Here is a 17,203-nt window from a genome sequence, read left to right as displayed (position 1 = left end):
CTTCAGTGCTATTGTTGGAATATTGTCAGGGCATACCCTTTGCGGTATCCAGTGCCTTCAGCTTTTTCTTGATATTGCGTATTGAAATAGAATTGGCTGAAGACTGGCATCTGTGATGCTGGGACCTCCGGAGGAGGCCGAGATGGATCATCCACTCGGCACTTCTGGCTGAAGATTGTTGCGAATGCTTCAGCCCTATCTTTTCCACTGCAGTGCTGGGCTTCTCCGTCATTGAGGATGGGGATATTTATAAAGCCGCCGCCTCCAGTGAGTTGTTTAATTGTCCAGCACCATTCACAACTGGATGTGGCAGGACTGCAGCGCTTAGACCTGATCTGTTGGTTGTGGGATCGCTTAGCTCTATCACTTGCTGCTTATGCTGTTTGGCGCACAAGTAGCCCTGTGTTACAGCTTCACCAGGTTGACACCTCATTTTTAGATATGCCTGGTGCTGCTCCTGGCATGCCCTCCTGCACTCTTCTTTGAACCAGGGTTGATCCCCTGGCTTGATGGTAATGGTAGAGTGGGGGATATGCTGGGCCATGAGGTTACAGATTGTGTTCAAGTACAATTCTGCTGCTGCTGATGGTCCACTGCGCCTCATGGATGTTGCTAGATCTGTTCGAAATCTATCCCATTAAGCATGGTGGTAGTGCCACACAACAGGATGGAGGGTATCCTCAATGTGAAGGTGGGACTTAGTCTCCACAATAACTGTGCGGTGGTCGCTCCTACCGATACTGCCATGGACAGATGCATCTGTGGTAGTCAGGTTGGTGAGGATGAGGTCAAGTGTGTTTTTCCCTCTGTGTCTCCCGCAGACCCAGTCTAGCAGCTATGTCATTTCGGATTTGGCCAGCTCGGTCAGTAGTAGAGCCTCTGTTGGTGATGGACATTCTATGCCCTTACAATCCTCCAAGTGATGTTCAACATGGAGGAGCACTGATTCATAGCTGAGGGAGGGTGGTACGTGGTAATCAGGAGGTTTCCTTGCCCATGTTTGACCTGATGCCACGAGACTTAATGGGGTCCAGAGTTGATGTTGAGGACTCCCAGGGCAACTCCCTCCCGACTGTTTACCACTGTGCCGCCACCTCTGCTGGGTCTGTCCTGCTGGTGGGACAGGACATACCCAGGGATGGTGATGGTGGAGTCTGGGACATTATCTGTAAGGTATGATTCCGTGAGGATGACTGTCAGGCTGCTGCTTGACTAGTCTGAGAGAGTCCCAATTTTAGCACTAGCCTCCAGATGTTAGATGTTAGACTTTGCAGGGTTGACGGGATTGCCGCTGTCATCTCCGGTGCCTGGGTTGATGTCGGTCCGTTTGCTTACATTCCTTTTTTGTTACAAATGAGTGGAGTGGCTTGCTAGGCCATTTCAGAGGGCATTTAAGAGTCAACCACATTGCTGTGGGTCTGGAGTCACATGTAGGCCAGACAGATTTCCTTCCCTAAAGGGGCATTAGTGATCCAGATGGGTTTTTACGACAATCAACAATGGTTTCATTCCAGATTTTTATTGAATTCTATTTTTATTGAATTCAAATTCCACTATCTGCCATGGTAGGATTCGAACCCAGGTCCCCAGAGCATTGATAGGTGAATGGAACTCGGTGTGTGTTAGGGGACACACAGCAGAGTTTTGGATGATGTAAGCTTGATTCAGCACATTCAGGAGAGGGGGAGGGGCCAGAAGGTGTTACACCAATGCTCCTTCACATAGTTTAACTCTTGGAACTCTTATGTTTGCAAAATCATGAATAAAATATTTAAACCCTGGCTTTACAAAAACATGAAGATTTTAGTTTAACAAACGACAGGATTATTTATTGTTTCTTTCAATATGAGTCATTTTTTCAAATTAATAATTAGAATCATGACCGGTTTTAAAGGAAAATAAGGAGATACAGACAATGAAGCTCTGCTGAAGCTCTTTTAAACATGTGACAAGTGAAGAGCGGTTTTAAAGTGGAATAGTGCAGTGAGATTATTATTGCTACACTTGGTGGAGGTACATTAATACTTTATTTTTCTTTACTCAGTGACAAGGTAGACTTAGCTGCATTTAAGTAGGTATTAGCACTTCACAAAATTAGAGCACGACCAAGATTAACTCCTTTTGAAGGTCTCTTGAGGGACTATGGCTTGAAAAGAAATCTTTTAAACTTTTAAGTCTTTCAGTTTAAATAATGGATACCTTCACTTCTCTACTTCTCTTTTTAGTCCCTCCAAAAACACCCCATAAGATTTCAGGTGCCCTTATTCCACACTGCTGTAGGTTTCTTACACAGCAGGAATTCCAGTTGTAATTTTGAATTTCACGTAAGGATTTTTATTCTAAAATATATCAGAAAAAAATCAATTTTGTGAAGTAAAAGGAAAATATGTTTTCAAGGTTAGTCAGGGAATGTTTTAAGGTTGAAAAATAGTCTATAGTTTCCAGCGATAGACAAAATAGAAAGTTGATAGGCTAAACAGAAGTATATTTATCTAGGTTAGATATTCTGTCAGCCTCAGCTAATCCAAGTTTGCGTGAGGGAGCTGGGGGTGTCCTCGAGCAATTTGCAGGAGGGTGAAAGCTGACAGAAATCCCATCTTCACCGCTTTAATGACAGAATCAGAGGAGCAGAAGCTAATCCCCGTCTGGGAAATAAAATCTGAGGCCTCGATTAGTTGTGACGGGCTCTGTCAGTGTCTCGGATTTAATCGATCCCTGTAGACTGAGGGATTTAAGTCACCAAATTCATTTTAGATCGGGGCCACTTAAATTCTTTTAGTGTGGCTGCAAAATGTTGAAATATTCAAGATTATTGGGTGACTCAAATACCTCTCCTGACACCAATAGCTGTAGAATGGCAATAATGAGATAATGTGGCTCGGTGAAAGTTTTCAGATTAACATCCACATACAGCTGATTCAGGGCTTGGTGCACTTTTTTGTGGCCAATTTTCTTTGAAGCCAACTTGCATTTTTTATAAACCCTTTTAATATAGTCAAAAGTCCCAAGCCACTTTGTAGTGCCATAGTAGGAGATATTAGGAAAAGTGACAAAATGCAGAGAGGTTTAGGGAGGGAATTCTCGAGCTTAGGGTGTATGCAGCTGAAGGCACAGCCATCAATTTGGGATTGGGAAATTTGGGATCTACAAGAGGCCTGGATTGGAGTAGAGCAGCGATTTCAGAGGGTTGTAAGGCTGGAAGAGGTAACAGAGATAGGGGTAAAGCCATGAAGAGATTTGAAAACCAGGATGAGAATTTTAAAACCGAGGCATTGCTGAATCAAGAGCTAGAGTAGGTGAGTACAGGGGTGATGGGTGAATGGGACTTGATATGAGTTTTTACCATGAATGTGTATTCACAGTTTTGTTGTGGTTAGTATCAAAGTTTACTAAAACAGAGAAAAAAATGGATCTGCTGGTGGCCACAGTGGCGCTGGTGGAACTGGCAGACACCGTTTCAGCAGTAGCCATTTTAACAAACAACACGTATTTTAAAAAAAACTCAAAGGAACCTGATGTCTGGGAGCAAGTTTATCGATTGTAACATTTGGGATTGAGGTCAGTGCTCACTAATAAATCCTGAGTTTATTAGGATTAAAATGTCTTGTTCACTGGTTCTGTACTTTTCTCCATTGGTTTTCTGCGTACATTGTCTCTATAGTGACATTTTGTTTTCACCCAAATTACACACTGTTCTACCTTAAAGGGATGTGTGTGACAGACTTCTTTGTTTATTCATAAGCATACAATTCAATTATGTATGTTGTGTCAACATATGAAGGGATGTTTCTGGTCAGTAGCATTGTTGCATAACTCTTTTTCCCTCCCTGAACAGAGAGAGATTTGGTAAAGATCTTTTTTGCAGACAGTTCTCTTTGAAGGGTTCATGTGACTTTGGTTCTGATAGGAAAGGAATATTAGTGATTGTTTTTGCCTTGGTGCAGACAGAATATGCGTTATCAGACAGGTTAGCTAATGAGCTAGTGCTTCTTTTGTTGGGAAGTGGATGGGCAGAATTTAATGCCCTCTCCAGAGGCAAAGTTGGTGGTGGGATTTATTTAATCAGGTGGCGGTGGGGGTTCTGCCACCTTCCTGCTCTGCTGCGATTTAATCCTTGGCAGGAAGGCTTGTGGACGGCCTTTCTGCCCTGCCACCAATTGAGGCCCTTAAGTGAGAAATTCATGTGCACTTAAGGGCCTCAACCTGCTGCTGCTGGTATTAACCCAATGGTGGATGTAGGGGGGCTCACCATGCAGGGAGCATGACATGCAAACCCTGTTGGGGTTGCTTGTAGGCTTCCACAGAGTGGGGTAGGGGAAAGAGGGGGGTGGGATGTGGGGGGTGTCAGGCACTCAATGGGACCCAGCATCCGGAAGAGGGGGCTCGCTGAGAACCACCCCCTGCACTTGTTGCCACACACCATTACCCCACGACATAGCTCACCTGTGACCTGGGAGTCTCAGACCAGCAGCAGTCATAGATAAGTTACAGTGCAGAAAGAGCCCATCATGTGTGCTGGCCAAAAAATAAAAAAACTAGCTGCCCTTTCTAATCCCATCTTCCAGCATCTGGTCCACAACCTTGCAGGTTACAGTACTTTGGGTGTAGATCCAGGTGCCTTTTAAATTAGTTGAGGTTATCTGCCTCCGCCACCAAACCAGACAGTGAATTCCAAACACCCACCACCCTCTGGGTGAAGAAAATTTTCCTCATGTCCTCTAATCCTTGTACCCCTTATTTTCGATTAAATTAGTAAGACACGACCACCCCCTAACAAAACCATATTGACTATCCCTGATTAATCCGTTCCTTTCTAAGTGACAGTTTACCCTGTGTCTCGGAATCGATTCTAATAATTTGCCCACCACTGAAGTCAGACTGACCAGCCTATAATTATTTGGCTTATCCCTCGCACCTTTTTAAAATAATGGTACAATGTTCACAGAGCTCCAATCCTGTGGGATCTCGCCTGTATCGAGTGAGGATTGGAAAACGATTCTTAGAGCATCTGCTATTTCCTCCCTGGTTCCTTTAACAGCTGGGATAAAAATCCATCTGGCCCTGGTTATTTATCCACCTTTAAGGATGTCAGTCCTTCCAGTACATCCTCTCTCATTATGCTTATTGTATCTAATATTTCACACACCTCCTCTTTAACTAGAATATCTGAATTATCCTTCTCCTTAGTGAAGATAGAGACAAAGTACTCTTTGAGAACCCTGCCCATATCTTCATCATCAGTGCAAAAGTTACCATGTATATCTCTGATGGGCTCTACCCTTTCCTTTAGTAATTCTCTTGCTCTTAACATACTGGTAAAACATCTTTGAGTTTTCTTTGATTTTTCTTGCCAATATTTTTTCATATCCTCTTTGCTTTCCTAACCACCCTTTTTACTTCACTCCTGTACTTTCTATACTCCTCAAGGCTTTCTACAGTATTAAGTTGCGACTGTCATAAACTTTCTTTTTCTGCTTTATCTTACATTGTATGCTTCTAGATAACCAAGGGGCTCTAGATTTGGCAGTACCACCTGTTTTCTTTGTGGGGACTGTTGTCTACACTTTGCCCGTAGAATCTCGCTTTTGAATGCCTCCCACTGGTCTATAACTGATTTCCCTTCAAGTAGCTGTAACCAGTCCACTTTCGCCAGATCACCTCTCTGCTTTGTAAAATTTGTCTTTCCCCAATTTAGCACTTTTACTCCTGTTCTATCTTTATCCTTTTTCATAATTATTCTAAATCTAACTGTATTATGGTCACCCACTGCTACTTCATCCACTTGCCCAGCTTCATTTCCTAAGACTAAATCTAGAATTGCACTCCCTCTCTTTGGGTTTATGTGCTGGCTAAAAACATTCTCTTGAATGCAGTTTAAGAATTTTGTGCCCTCTGTGCCTATTACACTGTTTGTATCAGAGTTGATATGAGGGTAATTGAAGTCCCCAACTATTATTACCCTATTGTTTTTGCACTCAAAAATTTGTCTACATATTTGCTTTTCTATCTCCCTCACTATTTGGGGTTCTATAGTACACTCCCAGTGTGGCTGCCCCCTTTTTATTTCTGAGCCCAACTCGTATAGCATCCCTGGTGGTGCTGCCGAGCAATGCATAGCTGCCAGCCCCTGATTTCCCCCTGGGGATCTTGATTGTGAGAAGGCCCGCTGCTGCTCAGTCAAGTGCCTGTTTGGCACTTTGTGTGGCAGGACTACCTGAAAGTTGGTGACATGGGGCTCTCACCAGCTGTCCAGCTGGAGGGTGAGATCCCTGTTGCCTACATTAAATACTGCCTGACGTGTATGATCTTTGTGTTAGAACTGAATTGGTCTGGGCTGCTCCTTCTCCCTCTTTGCCCAACTGGCCTGCAAATACTCACCATTTAGGCCCATTTCATTGAGGTACCAGAATGTAGCTAAAACTCACAAAATTGACACCAAAGACAAGAGTTTCAGGCCCTCCTGAGGTTGGTAATGTACAGAGCCTGAAAATTTTGGTATTGGCTGGCGTGTTGGTTTCCAACACCGTTCCCAGGGCAGCTATTTCATGGAGAGCGGGTTTGAGGCCTAGCAAGGATGCCTGTTTCCAAAGCTGCAGCCTCCAATTAGATTCATTAAGTGCCTTTTTAAGACAGGAGGCCAACTGCGATTTTCCTTGAGCTATGGGGAGAACACAAAGAGTCAGTGAAGGGATATGGATCGGTTAAATGAGTAAGCAAGAAGGTGGCAGTATAATGTGTAAAAATGTGCAGTTATTCACTTTAGTAGGAAGAATGGAAAAACAATGTTTAAATAGTGAAAAACTATTGAATATTGGTGTTCAGAGGGATTTGGGAGTCCTTGTGTACAAAACACAAAGTTAATGAGTGGTAGGAGTGAGGGGATTTTTCATTTTGGGTCTGGTGAGATGGAGGTGAAAAGATGAAACTTGAAGTGGAAAAAAATTGCAGGGCTGTGGGGAAAGAGCAGGGGAATAGGACTAATTGGATAAGTCTGTCAAAGAGCTGGCATAGACATGATGGGCAGAATGACCACCTTCTGGTACTGTATGATTCTATAGTATGTCCCTTTAACATGTGGCTGTCTTTACGCAGTTGCCATTTTTGCAGTATTAAGCAACAAAATCACAATTTTATGCACCTAGAGAGGCTAAATCCCAGCAGTGAAGTCATTCCTTTCCTTGCATTACTCACTCTCCTGTCCATTTATCATTGACAATGTTTCTCAGCTGTTTCCTATTTGCATTACAGCACAATTATTCTGACTGAGGAACAGTAATGAAATATGGGGAAAATGGCACAAGAGCAGAAATACATAGCTGTATACAATATAAATAAATGATTTTTCTTGTAATACACAGTGAAATATATGCCTATATCCCTGCAGTTCCACATGGTTTAGTACCACAGGGGAGGGAATTACTGCATTCATTAATTCTAACAAAAAAGTTAAAATGAGTATAAACTCCTGTTCCCTGCTTTTAATGCTTTTGAAAATAATGACAGCAAGAATAGGGCATTAAATTCTGCCAAATTAATTGAATTAGAGTTAAGGAGATCAGTGTCCATCAGAAACCCAGCAGCAATAATATACCTGTAGAAGAAATGGTTAAACTATGTTAAATGTATAAGTGTGTTATTAAGTGCAACAAACAGGAATACATTTTCAAGGCAATTAATCATCTGTTTATTTATCATAAGATGGATACAAATTAGGAAGATTGTTGAGTCCACCATTCTAAAACAAGGCTATACCCAACCTTCCTCTAATCACATCCAAATGTTTCTTGAATGATTCCAGGCTTTTTCCTCCAATTCATCATTGAGAAATTGATTACATATTGATCATTCTTTGTGTGAAGCAGATCTTCCTGACTTCACTTATTTATTGTACAAATTTGAATAATTCCAGCTTCTTCAGTTTCTTTCCTGATAACTCAGTCTTCTGACACAGAGGATCAGTGTGATGGCTCTTCTCCTAGGGATGAATGTCTCCCCTTTGTTTTGGTGACCAAAATTGGACACAGTGCTGAGATGCACTCAGAGCACAGTACCGTTGAAGTTGATTGGGGGATTATTAACTTAAAACCTCTTCCTGAGTGAGAAGGGAGATTAGAAAATTTTCCTCTCTCAAACACAGTTGTTAGAGCTACGGAATAGTTTGGCAAATGGCGTAATTGAGGCTGAAACCACTGCATCTTTTAGGGAAAATTGGACACATTTTTGATGGGGAGAGCAGGGCAGTGTGATTTGTTTTGAAGTGTTCTCATGCTGTTCCAGCACAGACTCTATCAGGCTGATTGACGTCCTGCTGTACTGGGAACTTTTATGCTTTGATAGATTTTTACTTTAATGATTTGGTATATAGTTCACCATTCCATTTGCCTTGCTGATTACTGCACCACTGCACTGACATTAAGGTAGATAAACAGAATCTCACAGACCCTTCTAACAAATGTAAACTTTTCCTTGCCAGTTTTCTGTTGCTCTCCTGAAGATGGTTTCTCTTTGACAGTCACACGGTATACCCTATCCATTCTTTGTGAGAGGACAGACAGTGAGTCTATTGGGGTATTTTACAGTGCAGGGGGAAAATCACATCAACTTGCATGTACTTTCAAGCAGGCATCATCAAACTGGAGCAGGAACTCTGGCAGACTTTTCCCTCGTGAACCTAGGAATGTAATTGTAGAGCTACTACTGTTACCCTGCTGAGAACCTCACATTTAGCATAAACCAAGGATTGAACTTGGAATGCTCCTGGTCAATTCAAATCATTTACTCACTTTTTTGACAAACAGCTATTTGTCTAGCTCCTCGGCTTCTGAATATAAATACCTACACTGTAACTTATTCCTGCATTTATTGTGAAAAATAAATCTGATTTACCCCCAGGTGCGACATTACACAATTTCTTGTGATGGACAGTTACAGGTAACTGCAACACAAAAAAAAAACTTCTAACAGAAACCTTGCATGTTCCAACATATGAACAGTTCAATTTCTCTAGCTCTTACTTTCTCTCTGTCTTTTTTCTTCAAGAATTTAGATGGTGAGCATGTCATGAAGCCATCTGACCTCCCCTCCCCACAAGTGGATGATAGGCCTGTATTTCATGGAGGTATCCATTACCCTCTTCATAGCAATATTTAGATTCCACCAGGGTGTTCTGTCAATCATGAAAAATTGCAAAGTTATAAAAAACAAAACTTTTGTGTCCCCATTTCTTTTCTTTATTCTGGCTAACAGCAGAAATTGAACCTTCTCTTTTCAGTACTGCTAGTGAGAATTATAAATAGCAATTGTTTCTTAGTGATACTACATCTGGCATAGCATAGTACATACAATACTTCATGCATATGTTCTTTTTCTAAACCTGTTCCCATCAACATTTTGCATCCTCTTCTTTCAGAATGGTTTTATGCACTGGGTTTTGTCTCTTTTGGCCGTATGTTTCCCTTTCAGCATTTGAAAATCAACATTACTTATCCTTTCATAACATCAGCAAAGTGAATATGGTTGCTGGAAACCTGTAATTATGCTTGTTAGAAACGTTTTCATGTACTTCACATTCATGTGAATTACTCTGAAATGCAGTGATTATTGTTATGTAGTTAAAAGTAACAGCCATTTTGCACATAGCAAGAGTCCACAAATGGCAGTGAGATGCATTACCAGTTAATCTGTTGTCAGTTGTGGAAGAAAATATTGGCCAGGATACAGAGGATATACTCCTTTCTCCATTTCTACTCGTGCCATGGGATCTTTATTACACAGCAGAACAAAAATTTACCCTCTCCTGGTCACTGAGAGCAATGCAGACACAAATGAGTTAGAAATCTTTGAAGGTAGATTTGCTCCAATTATGTTGCCATTAATCTTTAAAATTCGGACTGCACCGTTCCCTCCGTGATTGTTAGTTTAAATCTCATCGCCCATAAAGTCCCAGGTTCGATTCCATATTGAGTTAACAATCTAAGCTGGGATCCTTGTGGACACTTTTGGAGAGGAGAGAGTGAAGTCAGCCAGAGTGTCTACATGATTACAGTCCAGAAATCTCTACTGGAAAGTATCTGAACAAGAATAAGATTAGGCTCAGCTTTCATATCGCCCATGGTTGAACAGCTTGCTAAAAAGTACTGTCTAGGTTTGTATGTGAAGAACGGCCATTTGAGTGAGGTACTGGGGGGTAGGACTCGCCATATGAGGCTGCTCACTCAGCACTGGACAGGACCAATTTGGCAGACCCCCCCTCCCAATGATTAGACAAGAGGTGTAATCATATCATCAGACTACTAACCAGACTATGGTAAGTGGTGTATTTTTCAAATTTTGTTTAATTTCATTACCACTTTACCGATGGCATGAATTTCAAATGCACAGAAACTGCTGCTCTCTCTGGGCTGGATTCATCACCTACTCAGTCAATGGGCAGAAAATTTAGTGGAGGACAGTAGAGGCTGTCAATAAAGATAAGTATCTGGATTAATGAGTTTTCTATTAGATGCTTCCCTTCCCCAATACTAAGCCAGAAAGGAAATGAATGCATTACTGTGTCTCCAGACTGGGACAATGGTATTTGTGGAGCTTTTTTAAAAAAAAAACTATCCTAACTGTGAAAATAGGATACAGCTGTAAAAGCAGATACTGATCCAGGTTGATATGTGCACATGAGCCTCCAAGCCTTTGTTACTCAATAGACCTGTGGAGAGAAATTAGGCAGTGAATACGGTACTGGCAGCTCCATCTGCACCAAGAAATTGTTCCTTCTGGTTGGGTATACCTATTTCCACCAAGTTGCTGTCTGCACAAAGAGGCATAATTCTTCTTTACTCAATGCATACACCATACAGAGGAACTGTCACACAGACCTTGTTATAGAAAGATGTTACAGTTTGCAAATAGTGCAGCGTAGGTTTACTAGATTGAAACTCAATAGGGGGGACATGGTTATGATTGGAACCTTCAAAAAAAAATCTAGTGCTGTGTTCACTGGAGCAGTGAGGGTTAATATAGTATTCCAAATTTGGAAAGGATTTAAGAAGGTAAATGGGGAAAACAAATTCCACTGACTGGGATGTGAGCATAAAAGGGGAGGGATTAGAATTAAACTTTCAGTGATATTAGGATATAGGTACCTGAAGAAGCTAATTAGTCATTTAAGAGGGACTGGGGCAAGAAAAATTTGAGTAGAGTTCCCATTGGCACAGTCACTTTGGGCTGAATGGCTTTCTTCTGAAATTTATATGATTTTATGACGTTCTATTCATAATGTATACATATACAGAGGTTGACAAATATTTTTCAGCTTCTCACTATTTTCTTTGTTTCTCTGAAGGAGCTGCCTCTTTGCTAGGGTACAGTTCCACAAAAGCCCTTAACTACTTCAATCAAGTGGCCACTGCTTGTTAGCTGTTTGCTGGCAGTTGACATCACCGTTAAGTTGAAGCTCATCCTCTGCTAAAGTCTATACACACTGTCCAGCAGGGGTCGCTGTGTAATAATGAGATGCACCTACAGCCACCTGACTGAGATTAGATAATTCAGCAAACAGCACCTGGGACCTTCCTAGTTGAGTTCACAGGATAAAACCTCAGCCATGAGGAGAAATTCAAATTATTTTAATCTCTTTACAACCATAGCAGGCTAACTTTTGTTTTTGTAACTACCTTCTAAACGAGTTTATTCTCTATTTCACTGATGCAGCTTCAATCCTTTTCTACATCATGAAGCAAAGGCTACAGCTGAAATGAATTACTGAGAGTGGTTGCCTCCTGGATAGTGATTTAATTTTTAGTGAGGCTGAAAGGATTCACTGCTACATTGCCTTAATCAATCTGTCCTTGTGTTTGTTTCATTGTGCAAGTAATTGAGACTAATAATAGCTGCATTCTCTCCAACTACAGAGAGAATCTTAGATGAGCAGATTGATTGATATAGAACATTTACTTTGATTTTCAAGATTAGGCATAAATTATATATTTTTAAAAAAACTCCTAGTATGCCTAGAGTCAAAATAAAAAACAATTGCTTACTGATAATTACAGAATAAGGGTTCTAAGCCGTACCCCAAACTCAGCCAAGAGTAACAATTAAGTTTACCTTTCTGTACTTCTCTTGATTCTTAGCTTACAGAAAGAAATTCGATCATGATTTGGTAACATTCTTGAAGCCAGCTGGGGCAAGCTGGGAGTTGGTTCCCTCTCCCTGAAAAAGTGTGTCTGTGTTACTTCTCTGTCTCATGATGAGTTTATGTGATAAAGTTAAGCCAACTCCTAATTTGGTACACAAACCTAAGTGATAATTCCCGAGCTTGAATTTACAATTTTCTTTCAGGGGCGGTGTTGGGACAAAAAATATTTCAGTGCTCATCTTGTTACTCCATTTAACTTGTAGCCCTCAGACTGCACATAGTATGAGTTGGAGTTAATTTTCCTGCATTGTACTGAGATGAGAATGGTTTTCTTTTCCAGATTCACTGTGTTGGAAGTTGATAGCCATCTCGCCAAATGCCTCTCTGAAAGCACAGAAGATGTGATATGGTAATTACTTGGACAAAGGAGCACCATATTAACGCAGCTTGGATACATTGCAATGAGGCCTATAAATAAAGTGCCTGGGAGCTGAAAAATGCAGCCTGCATTTGTGGTCATATTATCTCATGTTTCATTGGATTTAAAAATTGTTTGATAATAACTGCCTAACTATTCAGGATAATTAGCTAAGTTAGGGTCTTTAATCCAGATCAGTTGTTTTCAGCATCATTTTATCACTTCAGATGAGATCTTGGCTTACTGTAGACATTGACTGTTGGCATATGCTCAGTTGCTTGGTTAGCAGAATCTTTAATTGATATGCTATAATTATTTACTATCCCTTTTTTTTTGAAGATAGTGACTTCTTACTGGGCGCCAGTTACCCTACAGTATTTCACTTGTGCCTATTGTCATATTTCGGTGTCTACAATGGTGGTCATTAGGCTATTTTGTGCAGCAGGGTTCATAGCTAAGCAAGTCCTATCCAAGTATTTGTATTTCTAAAAGAGGTCTCAGGCTAGTAAGGTGATTTTTGAATCTGTGGCTCAGGACTGCTGAGAGCTATTATAGCACCCTTACTGCATCTATAGCTGAAATGAGCCAAGTTTCCTCAATATTGCGATCAGCTGTATTACTGAGCTGCCCTCTGGATAGGGTTATTGAGCCTGACAAACTGAACTGTGATATGCAAATAGTCAGTATTTCTAAATAAACCATAAAAGTGGGATTGCTTACCGTTTGTTGATCAGGGTTGTTAGTTGAAAGATTAATCTTCTCATGTAAGATACTTCAGCATAAAAAAATCAGGAACACATGTCTCTAAGCGTTTCAATGTTAGGCTCCTTTTTACATCTGTAACAGTTCTTTATGTTCACCTCAGTTCCTTTCAAGCTGATGAAACAGTTCAACTTGAGCCTCAGTAGAGAAATCTTTATCAAATATATAACTGTTCAAAAAATGTGCATAACTTTCACAATGGAATTTATCACTAAGTTTGGAAACATGGCTTGGACACCAATACAAGCCCCAGGAATGATAACATTTGCCATATCTCTGTAACAAAGGGTCAAAATAAGTACAAATAATAAAGGAAACTTGCTTAGCAGACAAAAACTGTTTATAATGTGTAAATGCATTTCAATCCTTCATTCTGCAAGGTTCTTGTTCAAAGTGAACAGTTTGGCTATTGGCCCCATCTTTGGAAGACCAAAGAAAGACATTTGTCCAACCAGTGATGTCCAGTCCTTCCAATCCTGAGCTGAACATGGCTTTTCCACAGTCATCAGATACTGGGGGTCAGATTTTTGCAGAGATGGGAAAAACCCACAGACCTTTAAAATGGTGGGCAGGATCTGGATGTGTAAGTCCTGTTCCCATTTCTGACGAATCCAATTTTTGCCAGTAGGGAAAAGGAGGCGGGCATGATTCACACGGGAGGGAAACCTGACTCAGCAGGGATATTTGAATTTTGTGCCGAGTTCAGTGAGGTCCCATTTTAGCTGTTGTAAGGGCCTTAACCCATAGTGTGAAAGTCATGAATTGATGGAGTAGACATGAGTGCTCTTGAAGGGTGGATAAGGTAACTGTCATGATCTGAAGCTTTTTAAGTGCCTTTCTCTTTAAACAAAAAAAACCGCAAAAGAACCCTCTGCTGGACTGCTTTGATGGGTGTAGGTTAGAAAAAAAGTAGCATCTTGGACATTCAGTTTCGATGGAGCTCTTTGCTAACATTTCCCCCAGGGACTATCATTATGAATGCTTTGCAGAGCTTTAGAATCTGAAATTTTCTCTGCAGGGGTTCAGAGTTCCCGGTTTGATCGACAGTTTAAAAAGTCTTATTAAAGGATTAGCTGTCTTTGATGTAAGGTCTGAATAGAAATTTGTTTTTATAGGAGATGAATCACTTTAGATTTAAAAGCTTTGAATAGGTTCTGAGTTTTTCAGTTTCAAGTGTGTAGGAGTGAGAGCTGTATTGGATTGTTATTAGTGCTTTTTCATCTCCACATGGCTCCTGAGGCCTGCACATGGTGGATACTAGATGAGTGGCCATTGAGGGTTTGAGGGGCCATCGGTGGAGTGGGTGAGGGCTACAGGGCCAGTTTGTAAAACAACTGGGTCAAAGTTCAAGAGAACTACATGGGTCTTTTAATCAGCTTGCCACGGCACTCGTGCCCCCCGGTGGCCACCTAGACTCTGCTTCCATGGTCAGCATGCCCAACTGTATCACGCACCCACACTTCCAGAGCAAAAATCACATATTTTGGGTATTTCTTTTATTGAGGTAGGTCCAGTGAGTTGTGACCTTTCCCAGTCCAGCTACCTGCCTTAGTAGCCAAAATCTGGTCTTGGGTCTTTAACGTCCTGATTCCTGCATCACTATGCTTTTCTGAGTTGGCCAAGCAAGAAATAGTGATTGGCTGCCCCCTCATTTATGGAGGAGACAACTGTTGCATTGTTGATTGAAGTAGAACTGTAAGTTCTATCTGTGGCTGGAAATATTAAAAATACTAACTTTGTTTGGCGTCTCAACATGTTGTTCCAAGTTGGGGTGGGGGTACCTTGTCTCCACATCTTTCACAACACCCTAGATAGTCATGTATGCTCTGCCTGAGGCCAGGTCCTTGGCTCATAGTCTGCTGATACTTCATCCTGAACTGTTTTCTTGACGGTTTTTGTCAGTGGCAGTCTGCCATTGCCTTCCACTCTCAGGGGCAGGGTGAGGAGGCAGGTCGTAAATTCACCTCAGCTGGAATTGGCATCCAACCTGCACTGTTGGTGTTATTCTGAACTACATGCTAGCTATCTAGACAACCGAGCTAACTGCTGCACCGCCACCCCCCCCACACCCTAGGTAGGCAAAAGCCAAAATGCTAAGACCATGGATAAAGCTGGTCATCAGTCTTGAGGTCTTTGAATCTATTTCAACAGGGAAAACATATCGTTCCATCAATTTTCAGGCACCTATAAAATATTAGTCTTGTGGGTTGTAATTGTGAATTTTCCAAACTTACTAACATCATCTTTTAGATAAACTCTGGTAATTGAACCAGTATTTAAAAAGAATATGTGGAATGAAAATGGGCAAGGAATTAAGATTAGAGTATCTAGCTCCAGTTGAAGATCTAACCACAAAATGGCTATAGCATTGGACTCCAAGCTACGTATGACGGATGGGCTGTTGCCTTCAATAGTTTGCTCTGAGTGACAGACCTGGAACAGTCTTCATTGCTCATTGGTTTTTCTGGTAACTTGAGTACATTCTTCCTAGCCAAAAGATTCTTGCTATTGAATGGGTTTTTGGGTCACTGCCTTCTTGTCAGCTTTTCTTATAGCTAGCTACTCAATAAGACATTTTGAGAAAATTGTTGAGTCTCTGAAGCCTGTTTTTCCTTGTTCTATCTTGAAAACCCTTGGCAAATTTCCCAGTCACAAAACTGTTTCAACAGGAAACACCAGAGACACTCAAAACAAGCATTGCTTGTCAGCTGTCTCAGAATGGAAGCTGGTCTGTTATTATCTTGAATTTTAATACTGGGCCAATATTTTGTGCTTGGATTGATACTTTGTATGAAACACAAATACAGGAACTAGATGGGCTGAATGGTACTTCCTAATTCTTGAATCAGGAATCTTGTACAATAGAAATGAGCAAAAAGCATACTTTACAAATCTAGTTTTGGAATAAAAACAGAAAATACTGGATTTATAGAAAAGGTTAATTCATATCTGAAAAAGACAGAATATGAGGGCAGAGCTTGGCAAAATGTACCTCGTGTTGGGTAAATACCCTTCATCAGCATCTTTTCATTTCAATTTTCCTCCCTCTGTCCATTTGTAGTTCTCATATGAATACAAAATTCCTTAAAAATGTTATGCGTTTATCTGGGTCTGAATGTGTATAATCAACATTTTCAATTTTTGCTAAAAAAAAATGGTATTTTTCTACAAAATAAAACATAAGCACCTCCTTGCTCATCTCAACTGTCCAGGGATGTGGTTTCATTTATTTAATCTTGATCTTCCAGAATTTTTCTTTTGAAGAATTCACAAAATGTTGGAGAAACCACTTTGAAAAGCATTGCTCCTCCCAAAGGCTCAACCAAATTCAACTCTTATGCTAGTCTTCCTGGAGTTGCAGTACCTGCTAACGAATATCAAAATACTGAGAGGGATATAAATAACACTTGTAGGAATTGGCATGTAATGTCCACTGAAAGCACATCAAACTAAATATTGAGTTAATTTTGTTATACTTACAGTAAAATGTTTAATTGAGATGTGCAAGGATAGTCCTGTATCTTACTAGTGTTATAGTTCAATCAATTCCTGCACAATAAAAACTGGCCTCGAGTGGCACACAAACCTTCAGAATGCTTTTTTTTAAATTCACTTTTTTTATGAGAATAGGCAAGAACAGTACAATTCACACCCATAAATCAATTGCCATATACAAAATAACTACAATGAACATCTCACTATTTTACAATCAGTAAATTAGCTCTAATTTGTCATTAAGGACTAATCAAAGTTAGACCACTGTATACTTGCACCAGAATTGTATTAACTTTTTACAGGTCAGACCAAACTGATTTATTTTTCCTTAGGCAGTCTCCCATTGCAGTTTTCCACACAAAATGTTCTGAAGAGAGGATACAAATTGAGAATTTGCT

The 17,203-nt window shown here is 40.6% G+C and overlaps 1 protein-coding gene across 1 annotated transcript in view; it reads left to right on the top strand.

The window, feature by feature from the left end:
- Positions 1–13,646, top strand: part of LOC144690419 (uncharacterized) — a 36,148-nt gene extending 22,502 nt beyond the window's left edge. The window contains exon 4 of the mRNA XM_078557914.1: positions 12,471–13,646. Within this exon, the coding sequence (XP_078414040.1) occupies positions 12,471–12,543 (73 nt within the window). The 3' untranslated portion in view covers positions 12,544–13,646. The remainder of the gene's footprint in view (positions 1–12,470) is intronic.
- Positions 13,647–17,203: the final 3,557 nt, after the last annotated feature.

This window comes from Cetorhinus maximus, chromosome 15 (genome assembly GCF_964194155.1).
Source record: "Cetorhinus maximus chromosome 15, sCetMax3.hap1.1, whole genome shotgun sequence".
Classification (NCBI taxonomy): Eukaryota; Metazoa; Chordata; class Chondrichthyes; order Lamniformes; family Cetorhinidae; genus Cetorhinus; species Cetorhinus maximus.
This window is presented reverse-complemented; position numbering and strand designations above follow the sequence as displayed.